This window comes from Poecilia latipinna, unplaced genomic scaffold (assembly GCF_001443285.1).
Source record: "Poecilia latipinna isolate Pla-1442-1.1 unplaced genomic scaffold, P_latipinna-1.0 Scaffold1098, whole genome shotgun sequence".
NCBI classification, from domain to species: Eukaryota; Metazoa; Chordata; class Actinopteri; order Cyprinodontiformes; family Poeciliidae; genus Poecilia; species Poecilia latipinna.
In genome coordinates this window covers 190,323-212,728 of record NW_015113714.1, presented here as the reverse complement: position 1 = coordinate 212,728, position 22,406 = coordinate 190,323, and the positions used below count along the sequence as shown (strand labels likewise).

Here is a 22,406-nt window from a genome sequence, read left to right as displayed (position 1 = left end):
AGAGAAACACTTGAGAAAGATGGTGGCGTATTTTTGGTGTGGAAGAGAGCAGCTCAGGAGTGAGGTCAAGTGTGTGAGCAACAAGCGTGGAGGGAGGAGAGAGAGCGAGAGAGAGAGAAAGAGTGGAGTGGGAGTGTGGGAGAGTTCGTCAGACTGGTGATGGTCGGGAGGGAAAAACACAAACGCTTTATTCTCAGCTTTTGACTGAGATCCTTCAAGAGAGAGACAGAAAGAGAGGGCGATGCAGGGAGGTTACTGTTAACCTTACTTATTTTGTCAGCGATCTCTGAATGAATGCTGTGTTATGATGGGGACTGTTAGTGAGCTGTGTGCGTCCAGTTTCCAAGCTTTTCTCTGCCCTACTGTACGAGGAGGAGCACCTGCTGCTGCAGCCTCAGGTGAGTACTTTACTTATCTTATCACTGTTGTGACCTGATGTCATTAAAAATTATGTGTTGTAAAAAAAAAAACACAGTGAGATAAAGTAGCTCCATCGTTTAGTTGCTGTGGTGATCGCAGAGCTCTCTATATTTCTGACATTTCTGTGTTCATGTACACACATGAGTCAGTGTGTGTGTCTGTGTGTGTGTGTGAGCTTGATTTGAGAACATGACGCACTCCCATCACATTCTGGTCCAGGATCCTCCTCTCCGGTGGGTGCCGAAGTGACATAATCTCCATCTCTGCCCACTGCTCTCTGCTCCTCGCAGGTGGTTTCTCACAGCGTCGCTCATTCAACAGCAGTTATTTACACTCTAGAAAAAGCTTGGCAGGCACTCACACAGGTTAATTTGATGTGGCTGACAGCTTTTTATAAATACACAGTGTAGCCGAGCCCAGTCATTTCTCCCCTTTTTGTTCCTTATTTTAAAGTCATGGGCCTTAAAACTGTGAGAACAAGTACAAATTTTCAGATAAGCCATTCAAAGCTGCGGGGAGTCTTCACCTCTGGTCGTACTTTCCTGAATACTTGACATATTAGCAGAAATATAGTTCCAGGTAGGAGTGAAGATCATCTGCATAGATGGCAAATTGTATTTTTTTTTCTTTCAATCATATACCTGCCAGTGATGGCCACACTTCCACTAATGCGTTAGTAGCAACAAATTGTTTTATTTAGCACTTTTGGTAACTTTGAAATCATTAAGCACACTTAGCTTCCACTAAATACATTTTTACAAATACATTCTACAGTGTTACATTTTGTAAACGTTTTGTCAACCATTTACAGTTCTTTTAGGATTAGACATTTATATTCACGCTTTTATTTCTTACTTATAACAGTTCCGTTTTCTCTCCTTTTTTCCTTCTCAGTAATTTTTTTTCAAACAACAAACAGTAGCGAAGCAGTAAAAATAAATACAACATGTAAAGGAATTATAGAACATTAAATTGGTGCTATAGTCTTTCAAAGGCAGATTTGAATTGAAGCTTTAGCTTTAGCATTAGCTTCTGCTAAATACCAGGTTGATGAAGCAGAAGTGATGGGTGTGATTTGTGCTTTAGGGTTAGCGCAACTAACATTTTAGTTTTTTCTGGAGCAAACTACCAGAAAACTGCAAAACAGCTGAAACTCTGAGTTCCTTTAAATCAAGACTAAAAACTCACCTGAATTGCTTCTGAACCATAATAAATGAAACATTGACCAACATATTTGTTGTTTAGATTTTGGTGATGACGCTCATCAAAATGTAATGTTTTTTTTTTGAAATTGTTCACTGTAAGGTGTTTTCTTTATGACTTTGTATTTGTAATTTTATGTTTTTGCTGAAATGTGCAATACAAATAAACCTGATTGATTGATTGATTGATAGCTACCCAACTCTGACAACCGCATGTATAAGATTGGTAAAAGGTCCAAAGCAACACTCTCTAGTTCATTTAGGGGATCCATTTTTTTAAGTACTTAAAAAAAAAACATTGATAACACAGCGTATCACTCCAATGGCATTTAAAAACAGTATCTTGATGCACATATTTGACTTTCATTAAGTTCGTATGATCCACATAAGGCCATAATTATGCACATAATTATACACCCCCACTAACATTTGGTTAAATGTCCTTTAGCAAGTTGCAGACCAGCAACACACTTTTTGTAGCTGCTAACAACATTCTGGCATGATTCTGACTCAACATTAGATCACTCTTCTTAGTAGAGTTTCTTTTAAATTTGTGAGTTTCCAGTAAAATTAATACATTTTCAATAAGCTATAGGTCCTTCCTGTTCCAAGAGCCAAATGTTAGCCAGATTTATCCAAACCAATACCAGTGCCAATCTGTGTTTGGGTTCATTAAAACATCCCCACAGCATGATGCTACCACCACCATACCACAACCTCTTGTGCACTTTTCTCAGGTTTGAGTACTCCAAACACGTTTCCCGTTATCATGGACAAATGATTTAATTTTTCATTCGCCTGCCAGTTAAAAATGTCTCTGGAAGGAATTGGGTTTGCCTATCAGGACACTTTCAGTCGGGCCTGAGGGGCTCCTTCCTTGGTCAACACCCTCTGAGTTGGTGTTAATGTTCAAACTGGACAGGAAAACTGCTGTTCCATCATTTCCAGTAGCAAAACCTGGTGGGTCCTGGTATGTTCCTAAACAAAGTGACAGTTTGGTTCAGTTGAGACTTGAACATGGTTGAATTGTTCCAATAGAACAATAAAACTGGTTTTAAATAGGTAAGGCAGGCTGGTATTAAGCATCTAGAATGGACTCAATGCAAATGCTATTCTCCATAAATTTAGGAAATTCAGAAAAATGCCTGTAAGCCGAAATATTAGAATGAGAACTAAAATTTCAGCCAAAAAGAGAAATCCTTGACCATTAGTGTCTATATGTGTAATTTTAATTTTGACTGGATTGAGGAGGATTCAATTCAATATTTTCTGTTTCTGAAAGGATTAGTTGAGAGGAAGAAGATGCAATATCATCAAAGGTTGTGAGGATCAGCATGAAACTAATTAAACATCCTTCAGCCTGACTTTTCAGATTGAAAATATTTATATTCTCTTCCTGTTTACTGAGATAGTCAGACTAAGAGAAACTATCAGATAAAAAAGTTTTTAACCAAGAAGAGAAAAACTTCCATGATTGTAGCTCATTATTAGTCAAATTGTAAAATGATAAAGAGAAAAAAAAATCTCCACCAGGAAGAAAGCAAACCCTAACAGTGAAATAAATAAAGTGTTATGAAAAAAGATTTATTTATTAGTTAAATGAATAACAAAGAGAAGTTAATTATAAATCAAAATGAATAACATTAAAGATAATGTCAGACAAAACATCAACAAAAGTAAAACTTTAAAAATCAAATTAAATTGTTCAAAATGGCAAAACAATCAATTGAAACACTGATTAGTAAAAATATATATATTAATACAAATTCAACAAAATGACTCAAAGTCTGTGCCCTCAGTCAGCTCTTTGTTTTTAAATCTTTGGTTTGTGCAGTTTATAATTAAACCTGAGAATGACTGAGCTGCTGCATGATAAATTAGTTGTAAATAAAATATTTAGTCAAGCAGATGGCATGAGGCCAACCTTTGGATATAGATGCAAAACTCTGTTTATGGAGGGGGGGGGAAAGCACCATTCCTGTGGTTTAACATGATGGTGGCTGCATCATACTGTGGGAATGTGTTTCTTGAGCAATAACAGGAAGGCTGATGGACAGAACAGGGTTATCCTGGAAGAAAAGCTTTCAAATGCAGCAGAAGACTTTTGACTCAGAGAAAATGACTCTAAATATTTATACAGCCAGAGCTTGAATGGTTTAAATCTCTTCTTCAGACGGGAGTCGAACTGAGAGTTAGTGGAAAGTTCTGAAAATCGATTTTCACAGATGCTCTCCACCCAATCTGACTGAGCTTGACCTGTTTGTGCAAATCTGGTAGAAACTTGCCCCACGGACTGCCCCACTTTTCAGATTTCAGTTTGTAAAACAACTGAAACAAGTTTTGCTCCCAGTTCACAATTGTTGTGCTAATCTAACGCTTATAAATCTTCCCAAAACACGAAGTGGTAGTCACAAGATGTGAAAAAGTTAAAAATGTCTGAATACTTATTCAATTAGCTGTGTATTAGGAAGCTGTCTTGATTAAACTGTGAAATTCAGCAGCTTTTTTCCCACCGCCACGCCTGACCACATCCTGTTTTTTGGTGGGTCCAGCCTCTGAATAAAGCAGTGATTCAATCACACAGCTGGAATCCCTTGCCCTCTTTTTCCTCTGTCCTTCACTACACCCTCTCCTCTCCCTTCCCTTTTTGCCCGCTCCCAAACGGTCCATCTCTGATAGCACACCAGCTTCCCCTTAAACTAATGTGTTTCTGTATGCCGCTGCTATTCAGCAGGTGGGGCTGTTATTTCAATTTCCTTTTTTATGTCTATCTTGTGAGCCCTGCTTCCTCTTCCTGCATAAATGTGGAAACAGCGATTTCTCTGCCAGGTATGTTCTCATACGGCTTAATAAGTTGGACAAACCCACAGCCCAAAAGGTTCTTGGAGTACTTTTTAGCATGTAGGCTTTGTTTTTTTTTTTTTTTTTTTTTTTTTTGTCATACCTAGAATAAAAGGTGCAAACAGTTAAAGTCCAAATAAAAAACTCCATAAGATATTTTAAAAGCTTGAAGAAATTGTAACTAAGGCCAGTTTATATAATTTGTAAGATAGTTTGGCTCCTTTAAAGAGAAGATACTATATCAGGAAGGGTTTCCCCAATATAAACAATTAGGCTTGAAATCATACACCTCTCTAGGTGCTTTAATTTCTTGCTTTTTACAAAGATACATCGACTGTGAAGAAAAAAAAAATATTTTACTCACCTATAATAGGTTACGGCACCAAAAAATAGCAGAAAAGAGCAGTTCTCATGCCGCTAATGCTATGTGCCAGACCAATTTATATTAACTCATCATTTAGTCCTCTTCTATAACATTTCAAAAAAGTTGTAGCATTGAGAAAGGGATTGTTGAACCTCCTAGACTGTCTATGGCACTCTCTTCTCTTTAATTTATCCCCAGTTTTTCCATCAGATCTAAGTGTGGGGACTTAGGTGGCCATGGGAAGCTTTTTCTGTGTTGAATTGATCTTTTTTTTTTACACTCCTAATCTGGTTGAAAGATCCAATAGCGACTCATTTTATGCCTAGAAGTGGAGTGCATCAACTTTGAATTTAAAATGTCCTGATATTTCAAGCTGCTCATCAGTGTTCACCTATATTTACCAGTTAAGTAACTTCTTAAGGTTGCACGGATTTTATTTATGGGTATCAGAGTAAAAGAGAATTAAAAGGTTTAACGTGACAAAGTGCAAAGGACTTCCAAGAGGTAATACTTTTACAGGAGACTATTAATACATAAAACAAAGACGGATGCTACGGGGTCAAACAAAACGCAGATGTTTGTAAGGCGATCTCTGATTGGTTGCTGAGAGTTGAGGCTCCGCCCCCGCAGCCTCTCATCCACCGGCTGTTTCTCCGCAGCCAGTTGTCACTAACTGGCAGTTTAACGGTGACGGAGCTGTGAACGAGGGTTCCCCTTTGACCCGAAAACTTAATTAAAAAGTGACCAAATAAGATTTCCTTACGGAAACAACGATACCAACATGGTGTTGAAGTCCGAAGATGGAGTCGGTGAGTTTCCAGACACGGTTTTATTAGTTTGAGTGCTTCGCTAATCCAGAGGCTAAGCAGGTTAGCTGGTTTAAACTAGTTTAACTTTACGTCCCGGGATAACTGACGTCTCGTTTGTGTCTTGATATCACATCGTTAGGCGTTTTAGCTTTCAGTTTCCTGCCAGGGCAACAAGTCCTCATCTGGCTCATGTGTTAATGCTCTTTGGCAGCCCTTTATAGACTGACACAAGGGATCTATTATTATTATTATCTGGATTGAGGCCAGCCCTCATGGGGGGGTCTGTGCTTATTGTGCAGCAGCCCGTGTCTCTGAAACCAATCAATGCAGCCATTTATTAGCTGGATTGTCCTAAAAATACTCAGTTGACTTGACTTGATGTACTTTTGTGCTCTCTGTTTCCTAACTTGGAGCCACGGAGCTGGAGTCTGTCAGCAGTAGGAATCTGTGGAGAAACCGGACCAAACAGTGATGAACCTTAGGTTGTAAATCAGCCACAGCTGTGCACTGGTGTTTCCTGTGAAAAACTGAGATGCACTTTCACCATGTATTCAGTTACAGCACTCAGTTATAATATTAGGAAGACTGTTGAATCTGAGTTTGAGTGAAAGTGATAACTTAGGAAGAAACACCAGAATCTGAGCTGAGGATAACACATCTTTTCATTTCACAAATGATGATTAAATTTGATGAATATTGTAGATTTCCACATTAGTTTAGAGCATTTGACCACTGTAGTTCCTATTAGTACTTATGTTAACAAATTTGTCAATGGAACAGCGAATCAGAACAAAACGATAGTCGTGTAGTCTCTTGTTGGATAAAATCATGGTTAGATCATGTTTTTCTAGACCGACACTGATTCCTGGTTCTCCCTAAAGTCTGAGATGTTGATTTAAAGAAACGAAAAAAGTTGTTTCAGCTCCTTTTTGATTTGCAGTAGTAGTTTTAAATCCAGCTCTCTGCCTCTCTGGGTACTCCAGGTTTCTCCCACAGTCCAAAAACATGACGTTAAATTAAAGGGTGTCTCTAAATTACCCTTAGGTGTGAGTGTGTGCATGGTTGTTTGTCCTGTGACTCTCTGTGTGGCCTGTGATGAACTGGTGACCTGTTCAGGGTGGACCACTCCAGCCCCATGCGACTACACACCCACCAGCGGGTCTAGACCATGGATGCTTCAATTCATAACTTGCCAGTTATTATTCTACCGATTGGTTCACCTTCAGTTTTTGACTCACTCACACTCTCAAAACTTCCCCAGTTTCTCTCTCGGTCACATTAGGATGTTTTCGTTTCCTGTACGTTCAGGCTTTCATTTGTTCCCCACTGTTCTTTGCTTCCTTTCTTCCAGTTCTTACTTACTGGACTTCTAAGCCTTGAGGCTGCATGAATGCAATCAGTAATCGGGGCAGGATTACATCAATCTTTTGAGCCAGTTATCCTCAGGCCAGAGAACTCTAAAATGTACAATTATTCCATTTTTTTTTTCCCAAATCCCCAAATGGACAATTGATGCCTTGTGAACAGTGCCTGACAGAGCATTTTCTCTCTCTTATCACAAACAAACTGCTTTGCCTCGGGTCTTGGGTCATGTTCTTTTATGTGAACAAACACATGAATTGAAACAAAACACTCTAGTGTCTGTGCCTTGCTTGTTTCTTTGCCATCGGTTGTTTTAAAGACATGCCTTTCCTCTTCATCGAGCCAAGGGAGGGAGCCTGCCGTTGATGCTCCACTCCTTGATGGATGGACGAAGGGAGGGATTAGGGAGGAGACGAGATGACCAGGAGGAGGAGGGGGAGAGATGAGATTTTAAGGGTTTTCCTCCTTCACAGACACACTTGGAAAAAAAACAAAGTTTGTCCTCATTTAGCTTCTGGCAGGCTATGTGTCCTCTCCCGTCTGCAGTAATGAAGAGATTAGAGTGGCAGAGTGACTGAAGAACCGCAGGACTGACCTGACTAAGAGAAACTGGTGACTAAGTTCCATCCTGAGGTTTTTTTTTTTTTTTTTATAATTATTTTGGCCTCAAGTTGTTGTTCTGGAACCTTGAAGAGCTGTGGGGAAGAAGAAAAGCAGACGCCAGCGTTTTCTGGTACGATCATCAAGATTGAGACACAAATGTGTAGGTGTTCAGTGCGTCATCTTAACTTCTGCGTGAGAGTTTTTTTTAGTTTTTTTTTTTATGCCAAAACTTGAACAGGATGAGCGTGTGCATGCATGAGTTGTCACATCTTCTTTAGAAAACTTGTGAAAGCAGGAAACCTCAGCTTAACGTACAGTAGCTGCAGATTGATTATTGTGCATGTTTTAAAGGATGTGATGCATAACCTGCTAACCACCAACGCAGGGAAGGAGAATAGAGAGCAAACATATCCAGAGCGGCTGATCATCAGTAGCTTTGCAACAATGAAGGGTTGCAAGTTGCAGAACGATTGCAAACTCTGTGATATGTGGAGCTGAGTTTTAAAAAACGTACTTATGTTGGATGTGTCTGGATTGTGCTTTATAAGCTGTTATAAACAATCTAACCTATTTCCTCTTGCAATAAACCGTCGGAGGAAGTGAGTAAATGCCAGTTTTGCTACCTTTTTTTTTTTTTTTACAACGGCATGTTTTTCTGGTCTTCAGGTTAATAACGAAAGCCGCTCTGGCCTATTTAAAGCCTCCTCTGGGCGATAATGGGATGTGTGTGATTAGTTAGTGCGTCACTGGGTGTGTTCTTGCACTAGATCATATCTAAACTGATGTCAGACATTTGTGGGGGGTTTTTTTTGGGTTGGGGGGTTGATTCAACACATCCATGGCTTATGGTTATAAAAAAAGGTTTCTAAAACTAATGCTGTACATTTGTGACGTGTTGATCTGATTTGCATAAATCAGAAACAGTTGATCACCACAGATTTCGGAGTAAAAATGTAAGAAAGTAACTATTCATGGTTCCCACATTAAATTTATTTCACTACTGATTAATATACAGCTCAGTGTAGGTGTGGGTTTCATCCAGCCAAAGATCTGTTTGTAAATATAAGTATGATGGAGTAACCTGAAGTATTTTGAAGTAGATAAGTGCAAGTTCTTGGAAGCAAGTGAAATGTGTAATCTTACTGCTATCAGTTTTTATGTAAACAACTGGGAGGAGCTGGTTAGAATCTCTAACAGCTCAAATGAACTCCGACCCCAAACCCCAGAGGAGTAGAAAAGGAGGTGGATTAGCAGTGCTTTCCAAAAGCTGATGGTGTCATCCAGGACTTCCTGCTGTGGAATATCATCTGTGCTGCAGATATTAAGCTGTTAGAATGTCAGTCAGAGGCTCCTTCAGATTCGATGCAAGACTGACTGCTACTGGAAATCGGTCAAGCCGACAGCACCACAATTCACATTGACATTTGAATAACATGAGTCACTAAAACATTTAATTTCCCTTTTGGATACATAAAGTATTTTTGAATTGAATGTTACAAGATTTTGAACGCAGAAGTATTGATGGCTATACTTTACTAGTTGTATTATTGGACTACTTGTATCTGTAGGTTTTAATTAATGTACAAATATTTGGACGAATATCCCCATTTTGACTGTAGCAGCCATGCCACTTTTTTCTGAAAGATTTAAAGACTGCCAAGTCAGAACAAGGAGTTTTTAAGCGTTTTAGTCTCCTGTGTTTGACCAAGAAAATTTACTGATAATTTATGTAGTCCATGTGAAATGGAGCTGATGTACTAAGTGACCCTGTTTCATGCATTAGTGGTGATAAAGCCTGTTCTCACGGTGTGCCCTGCTTCTGCAGAGTAACGTTGTCATGTAAGCAGGGAGAACTGAACAATGTGAACTGATTGAAATCTCTCAGCAGGATTCCTCTAATGAGGCTGATTTGTCCTCCGACTGGTTGCTACTCCACTTTAATTGCTCGTTCTCTGCTTTTATTTTCTTGGCTTACATACCTTTTTTTAAAAAAAAAAAAAAAGATAAACCTTATGAAATAATAAATTAACTACTGCTCACTGTGTCTGGGAATAAAAAAAAAATGTGAATGTACCGCTATAACCACAATCTTACTTTCCCACCTGTTGCCGGCCTTCTTCCTCTTCCTTTTCTTCTTACGTAAATTTTCTTGAGAATAACCACCAGACTGGCTCCGCCAGATCAGTGTTGGTCTATTTATCACGGCTCTGCAGATGTTTTGTGTGTCTGCGGTACATGAACTTCTGTTCTGTCGGAGCCCACACTCGGTCCTGTACTTTTAGGGGTGTTTTCCCAGCAGGGAGGAAGCCAACACCGCCACTGAGAGCTTGTAATTGTAAAGTATGATATGAAATTCGCTTCCCGTCCTTACTTTGCTTATATTCCTTTTGTTGGAGCTTTTTGGTTTTGGTATTTTACTCTGCTGAAAGTATAAATCTCTCCAGTTAATAGTTAACTGGTGCCAAACTAATAAATTTTTGGTAAATGTTCAACATTTTTTAATCCCCTATGCTAATCAGAGTAACTTAGGAATTAATATTTATTTGCCAAATATTGTTTTATATTAAATATTGCTAGGCTAACATAATGTTCGCGCTTTTGTTTTGATATGACTCAGTTCATATTTCACCGTAGAGCATGTTAGTACTTCTACAATTCATTGTATGTGGGCAAAACTTGTAATAAAATTCTAATAAGAGTATTTCACGTTATAAAACAATTTCTAGTAGAAAATAAGAAGTACACACATCTCATTTATTTCCATTGTTTTAGCTTTTAGGATTCTTTAATCACATAAATAACTACTTAGAAGTCTAACACTCTGTTTTGTTTATTATTTTAATTAACAATTACTTCAATCTGTAATCATAAGATTGAAAAAACTTTAGAATAATTGTTTAAGTTTTATATTTATTAAATCTTATAGTTGTGTGAATTTAGTCTACTATGATCTGGCTTCAACACTGAGTTGTGTGTGGGGGAAAAAAGAGCAAGTCTGGTGGCTCCCCGAGCGCTGATAAAAACCATTTAACCACTTTTATTCTTCTAAACTAATATTTGTTTTCTATCGGATTAGTGCACTTAGTCTTTCTATAAGTGCTTTTATAATCTCATTTTGTTCTTAATATTCATTTTTTTCCCCCCTCCTTTCATTACAGCATCGTTATTGTAGTCAAACGATATAACTTCAGCTTTATGTCTGAGATCCTGTTTGTTTTGGGCAATGAGCTTGAGTCCATATTCCTGTTGGTGTCTGTGGTAACGGGTGGTGTAATCTGATGGAGCCCAGATTGTGTTGCCATAGTGAGCCAGAGCGGTGGGACTCTTGGATCTCCATTCTGCTGTTGTTTCAAAGTGTGTGTGTGTGTGTGTATGCTGTAATTGCATTGTGTGTAGGATGAGGGAATATTTGATCTCTGCCTGAGTGCTGCGTTCATTTCTGCCCTCAGTGCCTGATGACCTAAGTCCAGAGGAGCGACAGGAGCTGGAGAGCATCCGCCGCAGAAAACAGGAGCTGCTGCAGGACATACAAGTAAGTACGATTCTCACAGACGTGAGCCGTTCCTTTCGTTTTTATTTCTCATAATCATCTCTCAAACTGTAAACGGATTTCATCTAAAGCCTTTGTTAGTAATAGAATCACTTGTTTGTGTTTAGAGATTTGTGCCCACTCTTGTTGCATTTAAAAAATAATCTAGACTATGAGTGTATGAATAATAATGAAAGCAGTTTGGTCATATTTAAAATTGTTGTTTTTAACATAAACACACATTTAAACCTTCATCTTAAATATTTTGTTTGGGTGAATATTACACGATAGAGCAGGGATTGAATAAATATGAAACATAATGCCGTATTTGCTGAACCCCTTTTCCACTGATACTTCTAAATAAAATGCAGTTGCCTTCAGAAGGCACCTTATTGGTAAATCCAGTCCATCTGTCTGTAATTTAATCTCAACATAAATCCAGCTGTCCGATGACGCTGCAAAAACACAAAATCTTACCAAGTTTATGTGGTCTAGCTTCTACTGCAAATATCTTATTTCAAGTGTCCTAACTTAAAATTAACTTTTCAGCAAGATGTCAATGATTGCTTTATATTATTTAAAAAGTACTAGTTCCTCTGGTAGATTATTTCACTTTTAACATGGGAAAAATAACTGGTTACAAGAGAAATAATCTGCCAGATTAGGCTACAATTAAGGAATTATTTATTTAAAACAAGCTACTATAGATTGCTGAAAAGTTACTTGTAAATTAGGTTTGTCTTATTTCAAGCGTCCTAAGATATTTTCACAAGAAACTGGACCAAAAACATTTATAAACATTTGTGTTTTTGCAGTGTAACTCTGAAGAAGTGGCATAGATCTAAAATCCAGTTATGAATCTGTGGTGAGACCTGAAATTTGATGTTCCCAATTCTCTCCATTCACGTTTGATTTTGGAAAAAAATTAACAAAATAATGGGGGAATGAGATAAATTACATTAGACTGCTTCATACAAGTCAAAAACATCTTGATACTCACAGTTGCCAAAGAAAGAAGTGAGGAGACGAGTGAAAGTCAACAATGCAACAGAGAGTTGGAGAGTTAATTACCGAAAATGTGTAACATAGACAGTATTGGAGCTCACTGCTGCTTTGTAGGTCAAAAAGTAATCTGTGTAGCGAAACCAAGAGACAGTTTCATAATTAATAAAAAGCTCCATTTGCAAGGTTAAGTTCAAAGGTTAATATTAAAATTAGAGAGCCAGTCCGCCTTCAGAAAGCACTTGGTTTAAAATGAGAGGAGGCTGATAGCTCATCTGCCTATTATCTACTTTAAAAAGCCGATGCATTAGAAGAAAGTCAGGGTTTCCTCCAGTGTTTTATAAGCCTGGTGGGCCACCAGGCTTTACTTGTGCCCCCACTTAAGTAAATAAATACTTATTTACTTAAGTATTTTTAAAATGTTTGCATTTTTAACACTTTATAGTTGGTTTTCAGGTATTAATCTTCCAATCTTTCAATAGCACATAATTATTAAGTGATATTTTCAAATTTCCTGTCAGCTTTAAACTTTTTTAACTCAAACACGATGGATTGCTGGATGAATGACTAAACTACCACCCACCCACTGGATTTAGCAAGTTTTCTGGGAGAAACCTTGAAAGTACATTATTTACAAATATAATTTGATGGGGTTGTTCCACTCTGAACGTTCAAAGCCAGGTTATTTCAAGATGAGTTGTTTATAAAATAAGGGAGAAACCCGGATTATATTTCACATGTGAAACCTTGAGGTTGCAGCTGTTGTTTGCATTTTCTCCTCGTTTGAATACCAGTCTGTGTCCTTGAGTGAATTTAGACTTTCATGTCTGGACCAGCGAGTCTCGTTGGGCTGATGGGGGTCAAAGGATAGGATCACCAGAGCGACGCTGTACACAGACGAGACGGATGATCCTCTTTGTTTGGGGTTGGGGGGGCCCACATATAGACGACCTGCAGGAACAGATTCCCTCTTGCTTTTGCCCTCTTTACAGATAAATCAACAGATAATCTGTTTTTAAAGGGACAGGACAGCTATACTGTAAAAAACTAGATGACTTTTTTATATTTAATTTTATATCAAAGATTAAAAACTGTTTTCAAATGACATTATTCATTGAGAAGAGAAATAATGACTCCCTAAATTTAATAGTGAAACCGAGTATTTCTTTGCAGATTTGTTTGATTTTTTTTTTTGGGCACAATAATAAACGTCTCGCTAAAGGTCACACCCCCTATTGTGATCTTAGCCTAGGCTTTGACTAGGACAGTCATAATTATCATTCTGCTGATCTATGAAGACTGGGATTTGATGGTTTGTTTAGGAACTAATTGTACTAGAGCTCAATGTAGCTTCTAGCCGTCTATCTTTAATTATAAGAGCAAAAGGTCTTTTTTTTTTTTTTTTTTTCCCGAGAGAGCCATTTCTGTTAAACATGGGTTTCTTATTTTAAACAAAATTAATAAAGCACCAATCTTTTAAACTCTTTAGTCGGTTTGGCTAACTTTAAAACGTATATCTGGTAATAAAATTGGTTAAGTAATTACATGTTTGGGTCTATTTGAGGAGCAGTGACAAATTATTTCAAGTAAAGATACATATTTTACATATTTATTTAATAGAATTTCTGCATTTATTTATTTACCTAACATGCATTATACATTTATTTTACATTTTATTTTGTTAAAATAAGAACACATACAAAAATATTAGCTTTTTTATTTACTGCATTGTGAATCTGTAGCCTATGATGACACCAAATAATAATGAATCTGTTAATAAACTATTTTTTAATTAACTGCACAAACATGAGTTGGGTTATGAACCATTGCAGCAATACAGAGATGGTGCATTGTTTCTGTGTTTCTGGGAAACGGAATCAGAAATAAATGCAAAAAATAGTATTTATTGTAGTTTCCAGATTCCCTCAATGGGAGACGTTGAGTTTTCTGCTCACAGGATTCATTACACTGTCTGCAAAACAAATCAAATTTAGTTTAATGATATTTTCCAAAAACGATGTGAAAACCCCCCCAGAAGTATTGAAAACTGGTTTTCCAGACTTTAACACTATTATCCTTTCTCTCTTTCTCCTCAATCCTTTCTTTCTTTTCTTCCTCCCTCATGTCCTTTTCCAACTTTATTTATACCTCTTTCCTTTCTTTCTTTGTTCATTTCTTGGTCCATCCTCCTTTTCTCCCCTGTCCCATTTTTTTCCCCATTATTCTATCCTTGTTTTCTTGCCCCATTTTCCTCTCTGTTTGTCCTCCTTTCATTTTCTTTCCTTCATTCTCTTTTCCTTGTCCTTCTTTAGTTTCATCCTGTTTTTTTTGTTTGTTTTTGGTTTTCCCCATTCAATATTTTATTCCAGATTTGTTTTAAATCTCGTTAATCTTTTTAAAAATATATCTGCTTTAAAATTCCTGTTGAAATTTAGTATTTTATGTTTTAAAATGAACATGAAGGACTGGGAATTCTGGGAATTTGAGTCTTAAAAGTGCGTAGGAACCCTGTTGTTCTCCTTCCTCTCATAACTTCGGACTTGCCTGAGCAGCTCCACTAAGCCGGTCGGTCTTTGATCCATCATATTCCCGTATTCTCCCCGACACCCAGGCAGACCTGTGAGGGCGTCAGGGAGGGGCGGCCCGATGAATCTGGGTCAGCAAAGGGAAGAGGGGGCGAGCAGCGACTCCAGCACAGGTGCCGCAGCGGATCTTTGCAGAGCGAGGCCGTTTCACAAAACTCCTGCTGAGAGGAGGAATCACTCAGGACTGAATCATGGCGGCACTTTTTTAGGAGGCCTAGTGGGTTGTCACTAGAGTGGGAGGTGCTGGTCGTGATGAGCTGCTCAGTGGGGTTTTTTCTGAAAGAAAGAAAGAAACTATTCTAATAATGAAATTAAATCGTGACTATTTATGTTTTTGTTTTGTGGTTTGAAGCTGACCGAATTTCCCCTGTTCCTCTTCTCTGTCGTCTCTTAGAGGCTGAAGGATGAGATAGCAGATGTGACCAATGAGATTGAAAACCTGGGCCTGACTGAAGAGAGGTAAAGTGTCCCTCAAATACCATGTCTGTGCGTAGGCAGCGCCGCTCCGCTCAGCCTTTGTTTTACATTCACAGACACAAAAAACTTGTTTGCCTCATCCTTTTACACGACGTTCTGATTATGCATCGTCTCGCTTAAATCCAGTTCGTTGAATTACTAAAATGAGATTATATTTGTAGAACTAAACTGAACATTTATTGTTAAGTGCTGAGAGTATTTTTGTTTTATTTGATTGCAGGAAAAGCATGCAGAGGAACAAACAGATGGCCATTGGCCGGAAGAAGTTCAACATGGACCCCACAAAGGTGAACGCATCAGTCAATCTGCGTTTAACAGTGACAGACATTGACAATTAGCTTAGTAATTGATTAATCTTTAGCTGGAGTACACAGAGTAATTGCTGAAAGAACAACACACTCAGTGCAGAAGTTAAATTAATGCAACAACATTATTGCAGTTAAACAAATTCTCATATTCTGGACAGGAAGGATGATTCAAATAAAACTTTTTGAAAATATTTTCTGTCTGTTTTTTGAATAGAAAGCGAGAAATCAAATCTGAAAAATTGGAGATTTTATTTTAAAGCCATATCGCTGACCCCTACTTAGCTTATTGTTGAGCAGGTAAAAAAAATGACTCATTTTTGGTGATTTTAGTTATTAAAAATCATATATTTTTGTGGCCCATGAGTGCTGAAACAGACTGATTTTGTTCTTATTCAGTTGATATTTTCGGATCCTCAGCCTGAGTTGCTCGTTTTCATGTCTCCTCCTCAGGGGATTCGCTTCCTGATCGACAGCTCCCTGCTGAAAAACACCAGCGAAGACATCGCTCAGTTCCTCTACAAAGGAGAGGGCCTCAACAAGACGGCCATCGGCGACTACCTGGGGGAGAGGTGTGCTTATTTAATCCACATTACTGGAATTATGATTCATGATGTTACACAAGCAGCTCCAGGCGAGCTTTAATCCCGCGTTGTTTCATTGTTTCTAACGTCTAACGTGGGCTTGTGGGTGTGTGTCTGTGTGGGATCCTGTGTGTCGTGCAGGGATGAATTTAACATCAAGGTTCTGCACGCCTTCCTGGAGCTGCACGAGTTCACGGACCTGAACCTGGTCCAGGCGCTGCGGCAGTTCCTGTGGAGCTTCAGGCTGCCGGGCGAGGCCCAGAAGATCGACCGCATGATGGAGGCGTTCGCCCAGAGATACTGCCACTGCAACCCAGGCGTGTTTCAGAGCACCGGTGTGTGACACCGATTCAAACGCACAACGGTTCTGATGTGCACACAGAAACTTTAAGGGCTCAGAGTGGAGACAGTCTGCAGAAGAACAGGATTTTATTTTATGTTTTACAGGATAAGAGTTTTAAAAAGAAAATAAATGGATTAAACAAATATTTCCAGATCCCAGATATCGCCTTCCTTCCTTCTATCATTCTTTATCTATCACCTTTCTTTACTTCTTTCCATCTGTTCTTCCTTCCTTCCTTACTTTCTTGTTTCCTTTCTTTTTGTCCTCCTTTCTTCTGTCCTTTCTTGTATGAAATGTAAACAGCTCTGAGAGTTTGAGATAAATTGTGTTGGAACCTGTAGAGAGCAGCCATCAGGTATCATTTCTAGGTATGTTTCTGTTTCACCTGGAAAAGGAGCATATTTTTATTTTCAGGAAAGCCTAACCAAGGACATTACGACAGAAACTTGACATTCAAGTTCTGCCTGTTTTCCAGATACATGTTACGTGTTGTCGTTCGCCGTGATCATGTTGAACACGAGTCTGCACAACCCGAACGTACGAGACAAACCATCAGTCCAGAGATTCACTGCCATGAACAGAGGAATCAACGACGGAGGAGATCTGCCGGAGGATCTGCTCAGAGTGAGTCCAGTTCAGTTTGTTCTGACAAACTCCTTCTCTGCCGAGGCTCCTTTCTGTGTGAACAGACTGAAGTGAATTATATCGTCTTTCATCTCTAATACTTCCTCCAGATGCATTTGTTTTTTATTTCAACTCTGTTCTAAAAGTCACACGTCTGTATTTTAGATTTAGATTCAGGATTGAGTTTTCTGCAATGTAGTTTAACATGAAGTTTGCTCCTTCATCTTCTTCAAATTAAACGAAATTGGCATCAAACATTTGTGCTACGTTTGCGCAGAAAACTGTAGCAAATATCTTTAAAATGATAAAAACGTATCATTTTAAAGATATTAAATATTTCCTGAGGTCATCAGAGGTCAAATATTTGACACCAATTTTGTTTAATTTGACGAAGGTGTGGAGGCCAAAATCACTCAGGTAAAATGGATTTATAATCTGTTTATTATTTAAACAGATTTTTGCTATTATTATGATTGATCTGCTTTTTGAGTGGGACTAAAAAATCCAAATCAAAGCAAAGCCTGTAACTTCTTTTCTTGCGGGTTGTATTGAAGCTTTTGTTCTCCTGCTAATGTCAAACAGAACCACGGTGACCACAGGACCGTGGATGTAGCCAGACAGGAGGTCAAAGTTCATGCAGTAACCACAGCTTTTCCATCAGCAGCTACAGCTTCATTCACAATCAATCCCTGCTGCGCTTTTCCTGTAAACGGCTTCCATGTTTACTCTGTAATCCATATTCTGACTATGTATGTGTGTGTGTGTGTGTGTGTGTGTGCATGCGCGTGTGTGTGTGTGTCATATTCATGACATACATTCAGCAGTGAAACTCTATATACTCTTGCTTATTTTGTGGAGATCTGGGGAAACAACTATATATTTTTTTTCTTTTGGGTTTATAGAACCTCCAACATTTTTAATTTCTGCCAAAAAAAAAGGCCATAAAGATATTAAATCCCATTGAATAGAACCAACTAAAAACCAATTAAACAAAGCTTTGTTTATCTAGTTAAGGTTTGCTGAGTAGGGAAACTATAAAACTGCACACAGTAAAAAATAATATGCTCCTTAAAATATTCAGAAACTGTTTAAGGAAAAGGATGACGATACAAGCTAGGAGTGAAATATAACTTAAAACAATCACGTATAAATATTAAATTAAAAAGCATGTGAATAGTTTCAGAATATCTTTAATTAATAACAGTTTATAAGGGATTGAAAGCTGAATATTTGAAATCTGATTGAAATCTTTGATGGTGGTTTTCTTACTTTTTAAAATCCTTTTATGTTCCTCTTTTTTTCTTTTGGGTTTAAATGTCGGTTCTGAGTTTTCTGTTAATATTTTCTGTACTAAATTTAGTTTAAATGTATTTATAATTAACACTTGTAAGCTGAGTAGCTTCAGCCTAAACTTTTTCAATCTTTTGACTCTTTGAATCTAATTAAATGGAATTGGAGGTTTATTGACTTTAACAACCATTACTATTATTTTATTGTGTTTATGTGTTTTAGATAAAATAATATTATAATATCTGTCGTCATAATCTGCAGAATCTGTACGACAGCATCAAGAATGAACCGTTTAAGATCCCAGAGGATGATGGGAACGACCTCACACACACCTTCTTCAACCCAGACAGAGAAGGCTGGCTGCTAAAACTCGGTACGTTTACTTTAAATGTTTTAAATTAGACAAACGGAGAACTGTTGTTACTTTGTGTTAATGTTCTTCTTCCTGCTTGTGTTTCATGGTTCTGGCTCCAGGAGGTACGTATCGTTTCGTTTTACCCTCAGTGCTTCGCCTGCGGCTGTGTGTGTGTGTGTGTGTTCGCTTCTTTCCTCCACAATACTCTTTAACGTCCCACTTCCAGAGTTCATACGGGTCCAAATCCTTGAAAATGCTTGAATTCAATTTGGTGTTTTCAAGGTTGGGAAATTTCTTGATATTCAAACTACACAGTTTGGTAATAAAGTGAAATTTAACATTTGATTAAACCAGATATTCTCATCCACCTAATAATGGCGGGACACAAACTATGTGACGTTAAATCAGACTAAACTTTTCTTGTTTTATGTTAGAATTACTAAAATTATTTCTATTTGCTAAAAGGACATTTTTAGAGATTTTTTTTCTTTCATTTGTAACTTTGTGTTTGAGCGTTTAATTTGAGCAGGAAGGTAATTTATCTTGACATGATTTGTTTGGATTGTTCCAATGTAATTATTTATTATTCCTAATGACTCAGTTATTTATTGATTTGTATAATTTATCAATACATTTATACGTTTAAGAAAGTTATTGGAATTGGGGGATTTGTCATTAAATTAGCGTTTTTATTTTCAAAACGTAAAATTTTTGTCATATATTAGTTTTATTCCTGAATCTCAAGATATTATTAATAGCAGTGAGAAATTAGATTATATAACAGTGAACTGAATCTGTTTTTTTTTAGTTGATTTGTATTGTTTTTATCTCCAAAGTGGTGATGGAAAATGTTGAAAACTTGCCTTCGAAATGCTTCATTTTACCGTACGAACCCTGGAGTTCACGCTCGGCTTCCTGCTGCTTCATCCTGATGTGAAATCCACGTCTGCTTGTGGCGTTTTAACCTCTGCTGTCTTGCTGGACTTTGATTAACCTGCTGATTTATGTCGCAGCGCGTCGGTTTTCTGAAGTCTAATCTGTCCTCAGGTGGACGAGTGAAGACCTGGAAGAGACGCTGGTTCATCCTCACAGATAACTGTCTCTACTACTTTGAATACACCACAGTGAGTGTCGGTTTGCAGACGAAGGCTCTGCTGCGTTCTTGTAAAGCCTGTTCTTATTTGTTTTATTTGTTTTCCTAAGGATAAGGAACCCAGAGGGATTATTCCACTGGAAAATCTCAGCATCAGAGAAGTTGAAGACTCAAAGAAACCGGTAAACTTTTTATTTTGTAGGTTTCCACATCTGGTTCAGAATCAGATTTAAAAGAAACGCTAAAAAAAAGTTGACAAAGAACCTCAGGTTTCTGCAGTACTTCCGGTTTAGAAGAATGTTTTTATGATTGTGCAAATTATTTCCAGCAGCTTTTATACCTTTAGCTCTGCCAATATAATGATGTGACGACTCATGTGTCGTCACATCATTCATCTTCACCCAGAGGTGTTTATTGTTCATCAAACATCTTTTATCCTGAAACAAGAAGCTCTTAAAAGTTACAGGTTTTCTTTACTTTGTAGTTCTCGGTACAAACGGAAAAATTAGTTTTTATTTTCCTAAAACTAGATCACATTTTGTCTCCTTGCAGCCACAAACTTGAATGTATTTTATTGGGGTTTTGTGTAATAGAACAGAAACTGAATGCAAATGATACGTATCATGATAACAAATTATAGTAGGCGATAAACTGCCACAGAAGTTATCGCAATAAATGATAGCATTGTTGTTTTGAGACTATATTCAAGGAATAATGCAAATACTCTGTCAAAGACCAATAAACTTTAATTTATGAAGAATATTAATCACTGGAAGATGTTTTAAATATAAAAAATAAATAAACAAAACAACTGAAACGACAAATAAAAAGTACAAAATTGTATTTTTGTCATTCAGTCTTTGGCAGACACATTTTAGTTTATCTGTCATGCAATTAACTTATTCATTGCAACCGGCGGATTTCAAATTCTAATTTGGGATGAAATAAAGAAAACGTATGCGATTTTGTTTTGTTGTTGTTTTGTTTTCTGTGTTTTAACTCAAAGTTTCCGACCCGTTCTGTGTTTCCTCGCCCAGAACTGCTTCGAGCTTTTCATCCCCAACAACAAATACCAGGTGATCAAAGCCTGCAAGACGGAGGCGGACGGCCGCGTCGTCGAGGGCAACCACACGTTTTACAGGATCTCTGCTCCGACTGCAGAGGAGAAGGACGAATGGATCAAAAGCATCAAGTGAGACCTTTAGCTTCTTCTGGATCAGAACCACAGAACAGGGGGAGGTTCACGTTCAAAGGTCCAAATCCCATTTCTAGATGAGATCAAAGCTCCAGAGCATCAAACCAGGATCAAATCTCTGTAATTAAATCTGCTTACAGCTTAAAATGAAAAGAAGTGACACTTTGTTTACAGATGGTCGTCTGCTCTGATTTAGAAACATGGAACATAGAGAAACTTTAGATTTATTAGAAAATTTATCGTATAATGCAACAAAATGTATAATGCTCAGTTTTTACATTTCATAAATTAACAGTTTGATTAGAGAGACTTGGACTAAAATATGTGTTGCCTTTGAAAATTAAACTTAAAAGAAAAAGAATAAAAACGATTAAATGTTTTGTAGAGTTGGACAACTTTTTCTAGTTAAAGCTAGAATCTGTTTTCACTTTTTTGTCGAATAAAATAATTTTCACATTATTACTTTTTCTGTGAATGTATTTTGATTGTAAAAATATTCCAACTCATGATAAACTTGAGTTCAGAAATCTTGTTTAATCTTCAGGCGTTTCTAACTTATTTTATACGACTTGTTGATCATTTTTCACTCATGTTTTGAACAACAAAGTACTTTGAGTTTGAAAAAAACAAACAAGTAAAACCAGAATTAGTAATTAAATGGATATTTAAAACAGTAGTTTGTCATTTTAATTATTCTGTTGGATGAATGGACCAAACTTTGCGCTCAGCCTGTGATTCTTCTTCTTCTCCTCCTCCTCTCACCCTGCAGGGCCGCCATCAGCAAAGACCCGTTCTACGAGATGCTGGCGGCTCGGAAGAAGAAAGTTTCGTCCCTGAAGGGGCTGTAGGCGTTGTCGGAGGATCCATCACCATGACAACGACTCCGTTACCTCCAGCGGTCCCCTGATTCCTCCTGCGTTTGACCCAAACTTCAGGCAGGTTGAGTCAGTCAGAGGCCTCACCTGTGCTTGGACTGTTCCCTTTACGACGGCCTAATTGAGTCATATTGACCCGATGAGTTTTTTTCCACGCAGTATTTGGTTTCAGCACGTTAAGACCTCAGACTGTTTCTCCAGGAGAGAAATGCAGTAAAACCTTTAAAAAAAAAAAACACTGCAACTGGAATCAAACAAGGAGGGAAGAAACAAGCATTTCTTATCGAATGTTGTTGCATAAATCCCAGCAGCGCTGAACGTCAGTGACCCGTTTGTAAATGTGTAAACAGTCATTATGAACGCAGCCTGGACCTTCATTCTGACCCGATTTCTAACTGCTTGTTTAGATGGAGGTAATGTTCAAGCAGCTTAATATTTATTTATCCATATTTCCTGTAATTTATTGTTTCTTTTCCTCGTATTAAAAATTTGCACACAACCCCACCCCCCCAACCACAACCCCAACTTCTGTAGTCAAATGCAGTGTG

The 22,406-nt window shown here is 37.8% G+C and overlaps 1 protein-coding gene across 3 annotated transcripts; it reads left to right on the top strand.

Moving 5' to 3' along the window:
• The first annotated feature begins 145 nt into the window (after positions 1 to 145).
• LOC106959587 (cytohesin-1) lies at positions 146 to 22,357 on the top strand. 3 transcript variants are annotated; one of them, XM_015052263.1, is made up of 12 exons: positions 146 to 398; positions 11,051 to 11,133; positions 15,112 to 15,176; positions 15,415 to 15,481; positions 15,953 to 16,071; positions 16,225 to 16,418; positions 16,902 to 17,050; positions 18,602 to 18,713; positions 19,743 to 19,819; positions 19,899 to 19,970; positions 20,826 to 20,980; positions 21,753 to 22,357. In XM_015052263.1, the coding sequence occupies exons 1-12, from the start codon at positions 305 to 307 to the stop codon at positions 21,829 to 21,831; spliced, it is 1,266 nt and encodes a 421-aa protein (XP_014907749.1). In that variant the 5' UTR covers positions 146 to 304; the 3' UTR covers positions 21,832 to 22,357. The 3 variants fall into 3 exon arrangements, with proteins under 3 accessions (XP_014907749.1, XP_014907750.1, XP_014907751.1); XM_015052264.1 differs by lacking the exon at positions 146 to 398 and adding an exon at positions 5,466 to 5,636; XM_015052265.1 differs by lacking the exon at positions 146 to 398 and adding an exon at positions 7,707 to 7,731 and having other exon boundaries at positions 18,602 to 18,714; positions 19,741 to 19,819.
• The last annotated feature ends 49 nt before the right edge of the window (positions 22,358 to 22,406 follow it).

Bases quoted from the DNA above. Each gene is read 5' to 3' on its own strand.
- LOC106959587 (XM_015052263.1), top strand. From the start codon at position 305: ATGATGGGGACTGTTAGTGAGCTGTGTGCGTCCAGTTTCCAAGCTTTT. The intron at 399-11,050 runs GTGAGTACTTTA...TTCTGCCCTCAG, and splicing joins ACCTGCTGCTGCAGCCTCAG to TGCCTGATGACCTAAGTCCA. The intron at 16,072-16,224 runs GTGTGCTTATTT...TGTGTCGTGCAG, and splicing joins GGCGACTACCTGGGGGAGAG to GGATGAATTTAACATCAAGG.